The following is a 16,251-nucleotide window of genomic DNA, read 5'->3' on the forward strand; positions in this document are numbered from 1 at the left end:
ATGCATTTCAAGTATAGTCATACTCTAGACAAAGGAGACTACTTTATTAATCATAAGATAAAGCAGGGAGGGTATCATCACACTTGACACCTTTGTGACCAGAGTGTGAACATGAGGGCAATTTGAGACTCATGCCTGTAGGAAATAAAAGGCAGTGTAGGCTGAGCTGTGAATTCCTATGTAGCATAAGCAGGTTTGTAGTCATTTTCACTACTTCTTAGACATTAAGAGCTCAGTTAATAGAAGCAAGGAGGGCAAGCCTGCAGGAATGGGCCTGCCCTAATTGAGCTGGCCTGAGAAGATACTTTTTCAGGTTAGACAAGTCCTTTTTCCTTTTAAGTTCTGCCTCCTGGGAAGAAGAAGCATTTTCAGTGCAGTGATGGCCTTGTGAAGTGTGACCCACTACAGAAGTGTGTATGAAATACATATGTCCATCTTAAGGGTCTTGTACTGGTTAATTGCTTTCAAAGGCTGGAATAAAAAATTCCAACTTTAATTGTATTTGTAGAAAACAAAGATGAGTTATAAAACTGAGTTTGTTTCACAAATTTAAAATAATCGCTTTATCTAGGTTTGACTTGGTACCTCAGGAGCCTGATGATGTTAGTTGAAATGTTGTCTGGGAAAGATGCATTGAGGCTCTGATTCTTTGGGGGCTTTGTACAAAAGTGACTTGCCTTTGAGATTGCCAGGTTAGCTAGGCAAACTTACATCTGGCCTTTAGGAACTATATAGCATAGTGCAGTGCCTTACAGGGAAGAAGGCTCTAAGTTCCAGCAGGAGCGCCAGTGGTAGAGTACTAGGCAAAGAGTCAGGACAACGGAAGCTTTAGATAAGACCAAAGAGATTTAAATTTAGATTTGGCATGAAATATGGGTGGTTGGGGCTCTTAGAACTTAATAATACAAAACAAGTGTGTTATGAGTTCTGGTAACTGTCCTTCATTCTGTATGTCCACATTGCCTTACCCTGGATGACATGTTACTCACCCTTTTATGGCTGGTAATTGAGTTGTATTTATCAAAGCAGTTGGAAATTTCAGCAGTTCTCCATTTCACTTGATCCCCTTAATGCTACACAAAGATGAATTAAGGTTTTTTGGATGGAGTGAATTCTTGTTTTACCAAACATATGAAGTCATCCTATAGTTAACATTAACTTACATTTAGATATACCTTTTTGGATCCTTTTTAAATGGTTAGTATTAGCCCACAACTTCATTTGAGATAGCTAGTATGCTGTTGTAACATACTAAAGTTAATTTTAACTTATTAAATTGTAGTCATAAGTGAGTGTATGCGTGTGACTGGTAGAGAATATAAGATTGTATAGGCAGGCAAACAGCATACAAGAAGTTGCCTTACTTTATAAGTAAAAGCAGATCAGAGCTCAGAATCTACACCCCATCTGGAGTCTTACTTATTTGCATGTTCTTGGTGAATGTAGACTGCATCCTAGTAAGTAAACTGACCCACAGTTAACTAGACAACATTACTCATTTGAACGAAATAGGATTGTAGTTTTGGCCATTGTGAGGATCATTGACATAAATTAGGCATATGAGCTCTTGGAGAACAACTTGAATAATCAGGGTCATATCCAATTTTCCCCAGCTTCACATTATGGTGAATTATATTTGGGATCAAAAATAAATAAATAGGGATGAATAGTTGATATTTGAAAATTCACTATATCCACTTAAGAAACTGAGGCTCATACTATATAGTTTGTAAGTCAGTAACAGGGCCAGGGGACTAGCTATCTGACAACATCTTGAGTTTTTCAATGTGACATAAAACAAGGTAAAGGAAACCGAACCTAGGTAGTTCTGTTCATCTCCTGGGAATTCTGAGCTTTAGGGGAGCTATCCATGTAATATTAGACTAAGGGCTCTCATTTAAGAGCATTTGGGTTCATCTCCAGTGGATCTTTAGCAAACTAACAGTATTGACTAGTAGGTTCTACTCTAAACTAATGTGTAATCCTTTCACTATGAAGAAATGTTTGCCTGTTTTGTGCAGTAAAAACTCCTAATTTATTTCTTAGCAATTCAGATAGTTCTTGAAGCCATTTACTTCAAGAAATTAGTAAAACTTTGATTTACTTGAATATCCATGAGAAAAGGTCTTTTTGGTAACCAAAGTTTAACTAGACACCCCACCCCCAAATTTTAGAAGGACCTCTGAAGTTTGCTTGTTTACTAAGGAATTTCATCGGAGATGGTTAACAGCATGGAAAGTACAATGTTGTTCCTACTTCAAGGAGAATGATTTTTTTTTTTAATTAGCTTACTGCTTAAGAAGCAGAATGCTTATTGGCCTTCCTTCAGAATTCTTGTTGATGTGACTGTCTAGTTTTGCAGAGTGGGAGAGTATATTAACCACTTTCAAATCAAGTTGATTAATTGCCACTAATGGTTTGTTTGAAGGAATGGTTTGTTTGCTTGACAAGTGAGATCCCAGCTTAGTATGGATGTCGCTTAGGAGAAAGCTTAGCAACTAGAGAGGAGTCTTAGGTAAGTAGGAAGATATTCTTCACTTAAAAAGACTGGGTTTGAGAAAGGTAACCTTTTACTACAGGGGGCAATGGAGATAGTTTCTAGTCATAACTACTGCAAGATTTTGCAAACTATACCTTCTTTTGTCTGGCTCATGAACTAAGAATGCTTTTAGTACTGTTTAATGGTCTAGGGAAAATCAAAGACTACTATTTCATGAAATTCAAATTCTGGTACCCCAAAATAAAATTTTATTTGAACGCCGCCAGATTCATTCATTTACATATAATCTGTGACAGCAGTTACACTACAGAGACAGTTGAGTGACGGACTGTGAACTACTTGGCCTTTTACTGAAAATGTTTACTGACCCCGGCATTGGGGGGTGGTACCAGGTTGCTCACCGGACTGAGTGGTGGGTTGTGGGTATGATAGGAAGTTCATAGGCTCTTCTCATATTACTTAACCTCTTTTTGCCACTGAAGGAACCTGTGTGTCAAAAGTTTACTGTGAATTTGCAATTCAATTGTCTTAATTCATCCTTTTTTAGGCATTCATTTTCCTGAGTACTACTGGCAGAATTCAAGTTACCTGCCTTTCTCTAAGCATGGGTCTGCCACTGATATCCAGACAACAAAGAGAGTATCTAAAGAGCTTGACTGACTTATGTTAAGATGGGATAGCTATGTTACCCTACGCAACTCACTCTTTTTTTCAACCAGGGTCTGGGAGAGTAACAGGTACAAATAACCTCGTTTTTCCTCACTTGTACACTCAGTCAGTCGTCTCAAATGTAAATGTAAAGAGCTCCTAGGGACTGACTCAGCATCTTGTGTGCCTGTAAAAGGAACAGAGACCTAGTGGAAACAAAATCAGCTGCATGTCTGTTATTGCAGGTGATACGTATTTGGTATTAATTAAGCCCGTGGGATCAAGAAACAAGACAGTCTTCAGAATATGCTTTTGTACAATCTAGATTATAGTCACCAGAAAGATTTGGGTTAAAAGTACATATATTTATGTATGCTGCCTGTGATACGCACAAGCACCTTTCACTCAGGTGAGCAAATTGGCACCACCGACCAACCTCCAGGAGTCAGTATACTTTTTTCTGTAAAGGGCCAGGTAGTAAATGACTTTGTGGCCCATCAGATCTCTGGGGATATGTCTAAGCCATGGGTCCTCATCATAGAAGTGGCTGGATGTATTAGGGATCAATAGTCTTTTTAGAGATCAGTCTTTTTAGAGACTAGCAGCAGTAAATGATCTGAGATACCACCAGGAGAGTGCATGAGAAGATGAGAAAGTAGCTCTAAGGATGTCCTCTTTTGGAAAGTAGAATTGATTTTTTAAATACATTGTTTAGATCTTAGAATAACAATATAACAGTGAACAGCCTGTTATGGCCCTGATTATGTCTGGAAACTCCAGTTTAGAATACCTTGTTAGACTTGATAGGAAAGGGGTTTTTGAAGACAATTAGTAGTTAGTCTTATCATATAATCTGAATTTTTAAAAATAAAATTAGTTGATCTTTTGAAATGAAACTAGAAGAAAGGAGACTATTTATTTATTTTAAAGATTTATTTATTTGTTCATACAGAACTGGGGTACAGGCCAGAGGCTCAGGGGTGGCGAGAGGCTTCACCAGAGACAGAGTGGGGAACAGAACAGGCAGATCGAAGAAGTACACTGCTGAGGGGAGCAGCGGGCGGGTCAAGAGAGGTCTGCTCCACCATGTGGTCACCTCCGGGGCAGGCGGGAATCGAACTCATGCGGAAGTGGCTTTAGCTTCTCAGTGCTGTGCTTTAACCCGCTGCGCCACCAGGGAGGGCCAAAAGGAGACTAATGTAAGGAATATAATGTAAGATAGGATGGGAGAGAAGATTATAAAATAAGTTAAAATAGAGTATTCAGGAAGGGACTGGAAAGATTGATTATAATGATACTGTTGTAAAAGCAGAGTCAAATTTAAAAGTGGAAGTGTAGTAAGAGAAAGTACCCCCTCTTTCCATTTAACCTTTTTTTCTGTGGAATTGACTGTTAATGCAGACCTTTAGGCTACTTCATGTTCTTTCACTAGGCCCTTCTGTACAACGAGCTCAGGGAATTGCTGAAAGTGAACGTAAGGACCAAAGTAGGTTCGCTTGTTCTCAAGTCCGTTCATTACATTTCTTCTTTACATATACACAGCTTGGAAAATGTGACATGTTTTAGAAATTTGAAGTTGTGTTCCAGAGTTAATAAAATCAAAATTGAAAATGTTGAACTATCTTTGAGCAACTCGGAGTCTCTTTGTAAAAAATTCTGAAGATGAGTTTTTACCAAAAACCGAATATTAAGAAAGACTTGACCACTTTGCAAAGTAATTGGCAACTTTATTTGAATAAGTTTGACCCTTTATTTGACTGAATCACATGACTTTTTAAGGTTTTTGTCAGCTGCAACATTAAAGTATAATTCTGGGCAGTTTATGAACCCTTTTCACTGCCACCGCCGCGCCCCCCCCCCAATCTCTTTTCAAAGATATTTCTAAAGAAAGGTCAGAGGCTTAATAATTGATTCCTGCTGTATTCCCACACCTAGACAATGTCTGACACAGAGTTGGTGCTTAGTAAATACTGAATGGGTGAATATTGTGAACCCAACTCCTCTAAAGAGAAAAGAGGTATTTATGCTTGTAATCTGCCATCTTCTCAGCTGGAGATTTTTTTTTTTAATTAGCTTGAGAAGAATACAAACCAATTAGTTTAAATATGGACAAGTTTGCCCATGAAAAATGGTTTATATGCAATACACACTTGGGAGAATAAATTGAAACCTAACTAGTTTTGTTTCTCATTCTTGAGTTTTTAAAGTTTTTTCTTTAAAGTTAAATGTTTCCATCATTTTTCTTTTAAAATCTGGAGTTGAGTTTTTAGCATAAACAGACTGTCCTGCTTGCTTTAAATGGCTGTTATTAACTGCCATGGACTTTTGGAAGTGTTTTCCATTTGAATAGTTGTAACATAGTGATAAGGACTTTTCCGTGGGCTGAAATCTTGGTCACCATTAAGATGGATTCACATACTAGGTTTCCTAGATTGAAATTGGACCAACATTGGTAAAATTCAAGTTTAGAGGGTTATGTGGGAGAAGAGGGCAGGGTAGATTCTTTCATTCCTCAACCCATTTCCCTTCCAGTGAAAGGCTTTCAGGCTTCCTGCTGCTTTTAGTTTGCATTAAATTCCGGGAGAGATTTGTACACCCCTGATATTGACCATATTCCCGGATGCCAGTCTTTATCACCAAGACCAGCTTGTTATCTATTGTCTAGACAAAAACAGTTTTCTCTTAAAGTGTTAGAACATACTGGGTATATAGTGTTATATAGAAAAGTTGGTTTCATTAAAAATCCAGCTTCTAGGGATGTGCCATTCATGTGTTTGAAGATCAGGGAGGAAGAAGGTGGTACAAGGATTTACCCCAGCAGAAGATATTTAATAAATGAGCACACAGTGAAATGTCTTCTTTACAAAGTTTTTTTCTTCACTCAGTGTTTTCACCCACTTAGTCCCAGTTTTCACTACTTTAATGCACTGGTTTTGTAAATGTCAGAGATGAGCAAAGGTTATCTTTGCAAGTTGTACGGTCAGTCCTATTTGGGGAAGGCAGCTCTTGGTTGAGTGACTATTCTACCCCCAGCCTCCATGTGCTTAATGACTCACTTTGAAGGAGGAGCCCGTCATATAGCTGCCCGTGTCTTTTTAAGGAAGCAAGGGACTCTTCTCCATTGCCCCTCTCTGATTACCTCAGTAGTTTGGAATTTGTGGAATGGTAAAATGCTTTAAGATCACAGAGTAGTTGAAAAAATGATTGGTATTCTTTGGAGATTCTTGAGCCTTTTCCCACTTGAAATGTAAATGTTGGGATTGAAATTGTGATTGCATTAGAGACCCTGGTGACTAAGCTTGGCAGCACTGTTAACCACCTACTGATCGTAGGTAAACTAACAAATCTTTTCTATGTGGGGTGGGGGTATTAATTGGTGTTTTCAGCGCATCACTTGAAACCTATAGGTTATTGGGTACAAGATTATTAGAGTAGGCCAACCTTTGATTTCTTAAGTGCTTTTCTTTCCTGTACCAGCCTTTTTGTCATTGACTGGTGAGACAGGGTGAATGAGGCATGGTTGCTGCTTTAATTTAAGAGCATGTGTTTAACGTGTACCATAAGTTATTTGAATAATCCTGTAGGCTCAGTTCTGTGTAAATTAATCATAAAGAGGATTCAGTAATAATTACGTTTTCATAATTGTCAATATGTTTGTAATTTCATTGAAGACTAGCCAGAAATTCTATTATACCATACACAAAGAAGTTGATTTTCTTTTGAAATAAAATTCTTTCAAAGTACTTAAGTTTTTTGACTCCCAGTTTCTTCATCTGTGAGAGTTGAGTTTATGAAGGTCACGTGTGTAGTCAGTGATGGAACAGAGATTTGACGCTCTTAATCACTAACCGATGCAGCCTTCACCCTGTTGTTAGGTGACTTTTATTCAAGGTCATACTTCAAGTGGCTGAACAAAATTGGAATCCGACTTTGAAATTTTTTTTTTATTAAAGTAACAGTTTATAAGTTTGAGGTGTATATTATATTTTGGCATTTGTATGATACTGCATTTTGCTCATCACTAATACATACATTCACCACCATACATTTGATCTTTGCCTGATTCATCCACCTTTGAACCCTCTTTTAGAAATCACCAGCCTGTTCTCTGGATCTTAGTTTATTTTTGTTCATTTGCATGTTTTTCTTTTTTTCTGTTTTCCATGTGTGAATGTAATCATACAGTATTTGTCTTTCTCTGGTTTTACTTCACTTGGTATAATCTCTAGAAGCATCCATGTTGTCGAGAATTTTTTTTTTTTTTTGGAGTTATTTCTTATAGTTGAATTGGATTTTTTCCACTGTGGTATCTTGGCCTCTAGCTTCCCTTACTATTCCTTTCCAGCATTCTGTGCTCTCTGTGATACCTTTAATTAGCATTAGGGTTTGACCATGCTATTTTGTGTTACAGCTCATTGGTCATGACCATGTTTAACAAAGTTTTTTATGACTTGGCTTCCTCTTTCGTGTAATTTGTGTATGCCTGGTTTCCCTCTTGGAGCATCAACTCTTCATCATGCCTGATTGACATTGATGTGACTGCTTGGGACTGACTGTACCTGGTTTGAAAACCTACAGCTTCATTGTCATCCTGGAATTTCAATTAGGTCTCTTTTCAGAGACTTTATAATAATTGGATCAGATTTTGCTCCACTCACTTGAGACTGAAGTTTCTTATTCTTAGATGTTTTGTTTCCCTCCTGTCTAAACAGAGGATCAGAACTCAGTGCTATAAGAAATTAGCAGTGTGTGTATAAATCTGTTTAAGAAAGTGCTTTTGGGATGTAGGGCTTGTAGAGTGGTATGCTAAAATAACTGAAATTTTGTTTTTTAATATTCTCCTGACAAGAATCAGTCCCACAATTCCTAGCTGGCAGGAAGTACATCTCACTTATTTTGCCCAGTCATGAGAAGATGAATCTCTCAGCTGTAATAGCCACGGGTAGTCAACTTTTGTGGCTTATCTCCCAAGAGTGCCCTTTCTCCTTCCTCTGCTTGCCAACTCCCCTTAGCTTAAGACTTAGTTCAAACATGGGCTCCTCCAGGAAGACTGTGTTGATTCTTTATTGCCTTTTAAGACACAAGTTCTTTATTTCTTTTTTCTCTGTAGAATTTGGCAGTTTCCTCTCATTAAAGTGAAGCAAAGGAGACAGTGAACCCATTTTGTTCTTTGGTTTTTTCAAAATGCCCATAGTTTAAATAATTTTACCGAAAAAGTAGGACAGAGAAGGAAATTCTGCCGTCATATAAGAGATGGAGATCACGAAACCCATGTTTCATGAGTGGACATTTAGGAACATGTTACCATTATAAAAGATTTTCACAGCTCCTAAATGATAACAATTTAGGAGCATCATTATATAATAAAAACACCTTTAGTGTCAGTCTTTAGACATTTAAGGTTTTAGGGATAAGGAATGAAATCTTAATCCACTTAATTAAGCAAGTGTAAAGTAAAAGAATTCTTTACTGTAGACTTAATACTCTGCCTTCATGTTACAGGTCAATATGAATTTGTCTTGAAGGTGCATCTTCTCACTAATTGCTGAGTCAAGAGTATGAGCTAGTTTTTGCCATCTCTTCCTTCAGTAGGATTAATACCAGTTAGATGTGCCCCTTTCAGAAAGAGGCAAGTATGTGTCTTAGATGTGATGTCAGTATTCCCCAGAATTGTGAAAACTAGACGTGTTGGGTGAAGCACATTACCTTTCACAGAGTACATACCTAGTAATAGATAGCTTTCATTTACTATCTTTTCTCAAACAGATATTTCTTTATCATAAGAATGACAAGTAAGTTGAATGAGATTATGTTTGTAAGTACTCTTCACCTGGTTCTGCATTCTGCCCTTTTCTCTTGTGTGTCTTCAGCAGTAACTGTATTAGTTCCTATCTTAATTACTTTACTACATTTGTAACTTGTTAAGGACAGAGTCCATGTCTGATGAGTCTTTAGCAGGGTGCTTTGGACTTAAAGAATATATACAATGGATTTAGCTTAAGAATAGAACTGACTCCAGTGGTGAAAGGATTTCTATTCTTCCACTCATTTTAATACCAAGTCCTTGGGTGATGCTAAGCAGAGAAAACACAAATAACTTTCCTGTCCTGTCATGTGATCATATTTTAATATCATTGTTAATCTCAAGAAACACATAGCTAACAATAACAAAAGATGTTGATTCCTGTTTGTTTACTTACCTACTATTATAGGGTAACTTCCATTTTAAGTCGTAGGGGAAAGCATGTTTTCTGTTTTCTCAAGGCTGCCTTAATTCATTTTTCCTTCCCTGTCTTTATTTAGTTTCTGAATGTTAGGAATTGAAGCAGTTGTTATCTGGAGGTAATGAGATGACCTGAATTCACAATGAATTAAGATTTTCTCATTTAATATGCAATGTTTTGCATCGTTTGTTTCTGATTTGTTACATCAACGCAGTGCTTTTTTGCATTTAACAGATGTTTGAAGTGTCAAGGTCCCTTTTTCAGAGCATTTATACAGTATTCTTAGATGAATTCCAGCTAGAGGAAAGATACATCCTTAAAAGTAATCTTCAGTTTCATTAATATGCTTTCTACACATATTTTCAACATCAGGTGAAATCTAACATAGGTCAGTATGCTCATTGGCTTTACTTGTCTTCCTTTATTGTTTTTTCCTCTGACCAGCATCTTTAGTCAGATGTCCTGCTGTTAACTTAAATATAACAGGACCTCAGTTACTTCCTAGTTTCTCTGCCAAGTGACTTAGCTCTAGTCACCTGGACCCCAATGCCTTTGTGTCCTCTTTGACTCTTCCCTGCCTTTTTTTATTAGATATAGCCAGTGATTCCTAGAAGTGGATTTTGTTTCACTTTTTCTTAATATGCTTTTACATTTTATTTTCTTTCTTAGCCCTTTTACTGTCAGCTTATTTCAGATTGCTTCAGAAACTACTAGCCTAGTTTTGTTTTTACCTTTACAGCAACACTGTCCTTTAATTTTCTTGAATATAGCTTTTATTTTGTTCTTTTTCTGCTTCATGTAGCTTCCTGACATCTTTTAAGAGTAGGACATTCTGGGCCCTCCCTGGTGACGCAGCAGGTTAGGATACAGCACTGCAAGCCAGCCACAGCTGCTTCAGTGTGAGTTTGATCCCTGCCCCAGAGGTGACCTATATGGCATGGCAGACCTCTCCTGTCTTGCCTGCTGCTCTCCTTGGCAATGTACTTCATCAGTCTGCCTGTTCTCCCCACTCTGTGTCTGGTGAATCCTCTCACTGCCCCTGTACCTCTGGCCTGTACCCCTGTTCTGTACGCATAAATAAGTGTTTATATTAAAAAAAAAAAAAAGTAGGACACTGTACCCTTTGGGTTAATTTTATCTATAAAACTTATTCTCATGTTCCTTAACATAAATGCTGTCTTGAACTAGTCTAGTCATGTCCTTGCTGTGCCCTTATAACATAAGAAAAAATGATTAGATGGTAGGAAACTTGGAGACGATGTGTAAATTCTATTATGAAAAGTTTCAGACATCTCATATGATAGCTAATAAAATGAAGTCCCATGTATCTTATCACCCAGCTTCAATAGTCATCAGTCTTTTTTGCCAATCTTGTTTTTTCTATCTCCGTGCCCCCCTTTTTCCTTGAGGATTTTTTTTTTCCAAAGATTTATTTATTTATGCTTACAGGCCAGAGGTGTGGTGGGTGAGAGGATTCACCAGAGACAGAGAGTGGGGAGCAGAACAAGCAGATTGACAAAGTACACTGCTGAGGGGAAGAGCGGGTGGGTCAGGAGAGGTCTGCCCATGCTATGTGGGTCAGCTCCCAGGGGGTGGGTGTGTGGGTGTGCATGGGGGAATTGAACTCCTGCTGCAGTGGCTTTGGAGAGCTTCATAATGCAGTGCTTTAACCCCATATGAGCCATTAGGGAGAGCCCCCTTGAGAGTGTTTTAAGGCAAATGCCAAACATCTTTAACTTGGAAATTCTTCTCTATGGATGTTTAAAAGTTACATAATTTGTCAATTTACCTGATGTAGATCATCTGAACAATGTTTCTCTCAGTTGGTAATTTTATGTTTTTAGACTTGGTTTTCAGGAGACACATTGTTTTGCCTCTCTGTCATTTCTCTTTAGAAATTCAGATTATTTGAAGTAGTTGTTATGAACACTTCTTTGGTATCCGACACAGCAAGCCTAGTATATTTTGAGCGAATAATAGATGTATAATAAACACCTTTCTAAATTAGGGGCACTTGGGATTCAGGTCTTTCACCTTGGCTTTATTATATCAGTGGGATAATTTGGCCACAACTCTTAAGTTTATAACCACACATTGTTGTTTTGCATTTTCTTTACAAGTGTTAGGGATCTGGCTTTAAAATAAGCATTGAAGTTTTGTATATTCAAAAAGATGTTACTTGTTATCTGAAACCCACCTGGAATTACTATGATTTTTCTTCTATTTAGTTTCCAATTTCTTGTAATTTAGTGCTTTTGGAGACTTAGCTACTTTTTCTTTTTGTGTGTTGGTATTTGTCAAACTTCAGGTTTAGAACTTGGTGATGTAGCTCACTTGTAGTACAATGCAAATAATTGGTTACAAATAATTCCAATTGGTTACAAATAATTCCAGTTGATTTCACATCATCATTGGGATGACCTGGCACCAGTGTGCTCCATTTTAAGTAGACCCATTGGGGCTCTCCCTAGTGGCGCAGCAGGTTAAAGCACAGCACTATGATGTGCTCCAAAACCACTGCAGCACGAGTTCGATCTCCAGTCAGGAAGGTGATCCACATGGTGTGGCAGACCTCTCCTGACCCGCCTACTGCACCTCTCAGGAGTGTATTTCAGAATCTGTCTATTCAGCGCCCCACCCTGTCTCTGGTGACACCCGCCCCTCACCTCTGACCTGTACCTCAGTTCTTGCATGCATAAATAAATCTTTTTTTTTTTTTAAATAGACCCCTTGGTTCATTCTGATACACAAAATTTGAGTCGTTAACTTAAGTAAAGCTAGATATCATGTTTATGGATGAAAAAAACATAGTATTTGATGTACTTTTCTCACATAGAAGAACCAAAATAAATTTGAAAAAGAACAAACTTTTAAAGTATATTACCTGATATCAGGCCTCACTGTGAAACAATACACACCAAACACTTCAATGTGAAGCTGTAACAGTCAAGATAGTGTGATTTTTGTAAGGAAAGACAATAAAGAGACCTTGTCCTTTAATACTATAAAAGCTGTTAGGGGTAAAACAGGAAATCTGTGTGACCTTTGGAGTAGGCAGATTTCTTTTCTTTCTTTCTTTTTTTTTAGGCAGATTTCTTAAGGTACAAAAGGTAACTCCATAAAAAAAAGAAAAATTAATAATCTGCTTAGTCTATTATTTTAATGATATCTTTGAAAGCTATTATTAGAAATTATAAAAAGACAAACTACCAACTGGCAGGAAATATTCACTATACATCTGGATAAAAAAAGATAGTTATGACCCAGAAGGTACAAGGAACTCTTGTAATTTATTTTTAAAATGGTTAAGTTCGAAGAGATGCGCTTTCACCAGAGAAGAGGGTGTCCATGTGATAAAAGGATGTTTATCATTTAATCACCAAGAAAATGAAGTATCAACAATATTCCTTCTAGGATGGCTAAAATTAAAGATTGATAATGATAGACATTACATAGTGAGAGTTTATAGCAAATGGAACTCTATATAATACAGTTGTTGGTGGGAATGTATATTAGTATAACCACCTTGTAATACAGTTTGGTGGTTTACTTTAAAATTTAAAAAATTACCACATGATCAAGTAATTTCACTAGTAAGAGTATATACCCAAGAGAAATAAAAACATGTCTTCAGGAAGACTTGTTAATGACAAATTTGTGCATAATGTCCATGGATATTCGGTTACGAGGTGGAAACAACTCCAGTATCCATCAGCAGGTAATAGGTAAATTAATGATAGTATATTCATAGAAGGGAATACCTCCACCAATAAAATCCAGCCAACTGGTAGTGTTGGCAGTGTCAAAGAGTTTGTGAAATACTATGTGAAAGAAGTCAGACAAAAAGTAAATCCTATATGATTTCATATGAAATTCTAGGAATCCAAACAGTATAGGGGAAGGTGGGGGTTGACTGAGAATGAACACGAAAAACTTTCTGGGGTTATAAAATTGTTTTAAATCTTGATTGTGGCCTTGGGTTATGTGCACTTTTTTTAGACTTACTGTATCTTTGAAATGAGTGTATTTTACTGTGTAGAAATTACACTTCATTAGAGTTGATTTAGAAATAGATCTTTTGAGGTTTAGATTTTCAACAGATTATATAGATTGGATTCTCCCCCAGAGCGTGTTTGACATAAAGTAGTGTGTGATATCTTATCTGGGCTGTTTTGTGAAATCTGTTCTTCCACTGGAATGTGCTGTTATGGCTACCTGCCATTTGAATTCTGTTATTGTGCTTCTTGACCATCTTCTGACTCTTCTTAACTGGCTCCTCTCTTACTGTTGCAGATTCTCATAAACACAAAGATAAACATAAAGATCGAGAACACCGGCACAAAGAGCACAAGAAGGACAAGGAGAAGGACCGAGAAAAATCCAAGCATAGCAATAGGTAAGAGTGGGATCAGAAGTCCCCTTGCCTCCACCACATTCAGCAGTGAGTTAACTGGCTTGGCTCACTTGGAATAAACATTACCTTGCGCCATAGCATGTAAAGCAAAGTAAGACCTTAATTGATTCTAGAGTTGTAAGTAGATGGCCTTGAGACCTTATTAGGGATGACATTGTTCAGAACAGATGGACAAAGTAAGTATGGTGAATTTTCTTTTCATTATTTATTGTAACACATGATGGCATTGCCCTGACAAAAAAAGGAAAAAAGAGCCTTGACTTTTCTTGTACTTTAATGGATACAAATAAAAATTATTTATTGTCCAATACCATTATCTCTGAATCCCTAAAATTATATGCAAAAAGTTAGGTATATAAGGCTTTTCTGGGGAGAACATGTCTAGCTTTCATTGGATTGTCAGGGGTTCAGCTCTATAAAAGCCAGTGATCACTAACAAATGAAACTCAGTATTGCCACCCTCTGGGATCCAGCCTAAGTTATTGTTCATTCTGCTCCCATTGTTGTGGTGTAGAAGGCAGGTGGTTAAGCCCAAAGACTTAGGATATATTTGGGATAGAGCCAGTTTTTGAAAAAGAGCTATGCCACCTTGTTACTGTATTGTAATTATCTTCTTTCTGTATGCTCTTACTAGGCTTTTAAAGGTCCCTGGGAGCAGACTTGGGGTTTGTCGTATTCATTTTACATCTTCAGACTTAGTGTAGTACCAGACAGAGACTGGCTCTTGTTATTTATTGGATTAATGAGTAGATGACCATAGGTTTGCCAACTACCATCCTCTCTCTCTCCATACATTATCCATCTTTTAAATGGTAGTTACGCTTGGCTATACCATTTTTTGTTTTGCACTTTTTAAAAAATAATGTAATAGTTTATTTTTACATCATTTTGTACCTTTGTTCCATCTCACTTGTAATCCCTGCGGGCTTCTTATCACCATATCACCATTTTTTTTTTTTTTTAAGATTTATTTATTTATTCATACAGAACTGGGGTACAGGCCAGAGGCTCAGGGGCGGTGAGAGGCTTCACCAGAGACAGAGTGGGGAGCAGAACAGGCAGATCGACGAAGTACACTGCTGAGGGGAGCAGCGGGCGGGTCAGGAGAGGTCTGGCTCGACATGTGGTCTCCTCCGGGGCAGGCGGCAGGCGGGAATCGAACTCATGCGGAAGTGGCTTCAGATTCTCAGTGCTGTGCTTTAACCCGCTGCGCCACCAGGGAGGGCCCACCATATCACCATTTTTTAAACAAGTGTTTTGTGATAAGATATATATAATAAAGTTTAGCATGTTAGATGGCATTATATACATTTACAATATTACACAGCAATCACTGGTATCCACCCCCAAAATGTTTTTATGCTACATAAGTTTTGAATCCACCAAATAATATTTTTCTCATTCTTCCCTTCTCATTGTTTGACAATTCCTATTCTGCTTTCTATGATTTTTGTCAATTTTAGGTACCTCATATAAATGGAATGATAAAATGTCTTTTTCTGCCTGGCTACTTCCCTTAACATGATGTGTCTGAAGTTCATCCGTATTGTTGTATGGATTGTTCATTCCTTTTTATAGCTATGTCTTTACTTCATGAAAAAAAGAAAAACACTGCCCTCCCCGGTAGTGCAGCAGCTTAAAGTATTGTACTACAAGTGAGCTTTAGCTCCTTCAGTGCGAGTTCAATCCCCAACCCTGGAGGTGACCCACATGGTGCGGCAAACTTCTCCTGATCCGCCTGCTGCTCCTCTTCATTCAGTGTATTTCATTGATCTCTTTTGCTCCCCACTCTGTTTCTGGTGAATCCTTGTACCCCTCTGTACCTCTGGCCTGCACCCCAGTTCTGTATGCATAAATAAAAAGATCTTTAAAAAGAAAAACACTCGTCTGTTGATGGACACATGGGATATTCCCACCTTTTGACTATTGTGATTCACAATGCTGTTTGAACGTGAGTCTGAAAGTATCTGTTTGAATCTCTGCTTTTGATTCTTTTGGATATATATTTATGAGTAGTGTTGTTGGATCGTGTGTACCAAGTACTTATTCTACTCCCTTGTTGATGATGTGCTAATTAATGTGATGTGCTTCCATGTTTATGATGTGCCAAAAATGTGAGGTAATCTTTGACTAATGAGAAAGTAATCATCTGAGGGAAATGCTTAGAGATCAATATGTTACTAGAAATGTGTGTTCAGGAAGACTTTACTCTCTTAAGAAGATAGAGGTTAATACCTTAGACCTAACTCTTCTTTGGCATAGGTTAATCAGTCATAATTTATCATTGTGGTGGGAGGAAATACTAGGTAAAGAGGCACAAAAGGACTTGCAGTGTAACTTTGAATCTGCTTTTTTTTTTTTTATTAAAAAGTTTATTTTTACATCATTTTGCACATTTTTTTTTCATCTCAATTGTAATCCCCACGGGTTTCCCATCACCAAATCACCCCTGTGCCACCACCATA

At 37.6% G+C, this 16,251-nt stretch overlaps 1 protein-coding gene across 1 annotated transcript in view; it reads left to right on the plus strand.

The window, feature by feature from the left end:
• TOP1 (topoisomerase (DNA) I) overlaps positions 1-16,251 on the plus strand; it is a 76,448-nt gene that overhangs the window by 12,557 nt on the left and 47,640 nt on the right. The window contains exon 3 of the mRNA XM_004687385.2: positions 13,666-13,768. Coding sequence (XP_004687442.1) covers positions 13,666-13,768 — 103 coding nt within the window. The remainder of the gene's footprint in view (positions 1-13,665; positions 13,769-16,251) is intronic.

The sequence above is a fragment of the Condylura cristata genome, unplaced genomic scaffold (genome assembly GCF_000260355.1).
Source record: "Condylura cristata isolate star-nosed mole 26May11 unplaced genomic scaffold, ConCri1.0 scaffold00022, whole genome shotgun sequence".
NCBI classification, from domain to species: Eukaryota; Metazoa; Chordata; class Mammalia; order Eulipotyphla; family Talpidae; genus Condylura; species Condylura cristata.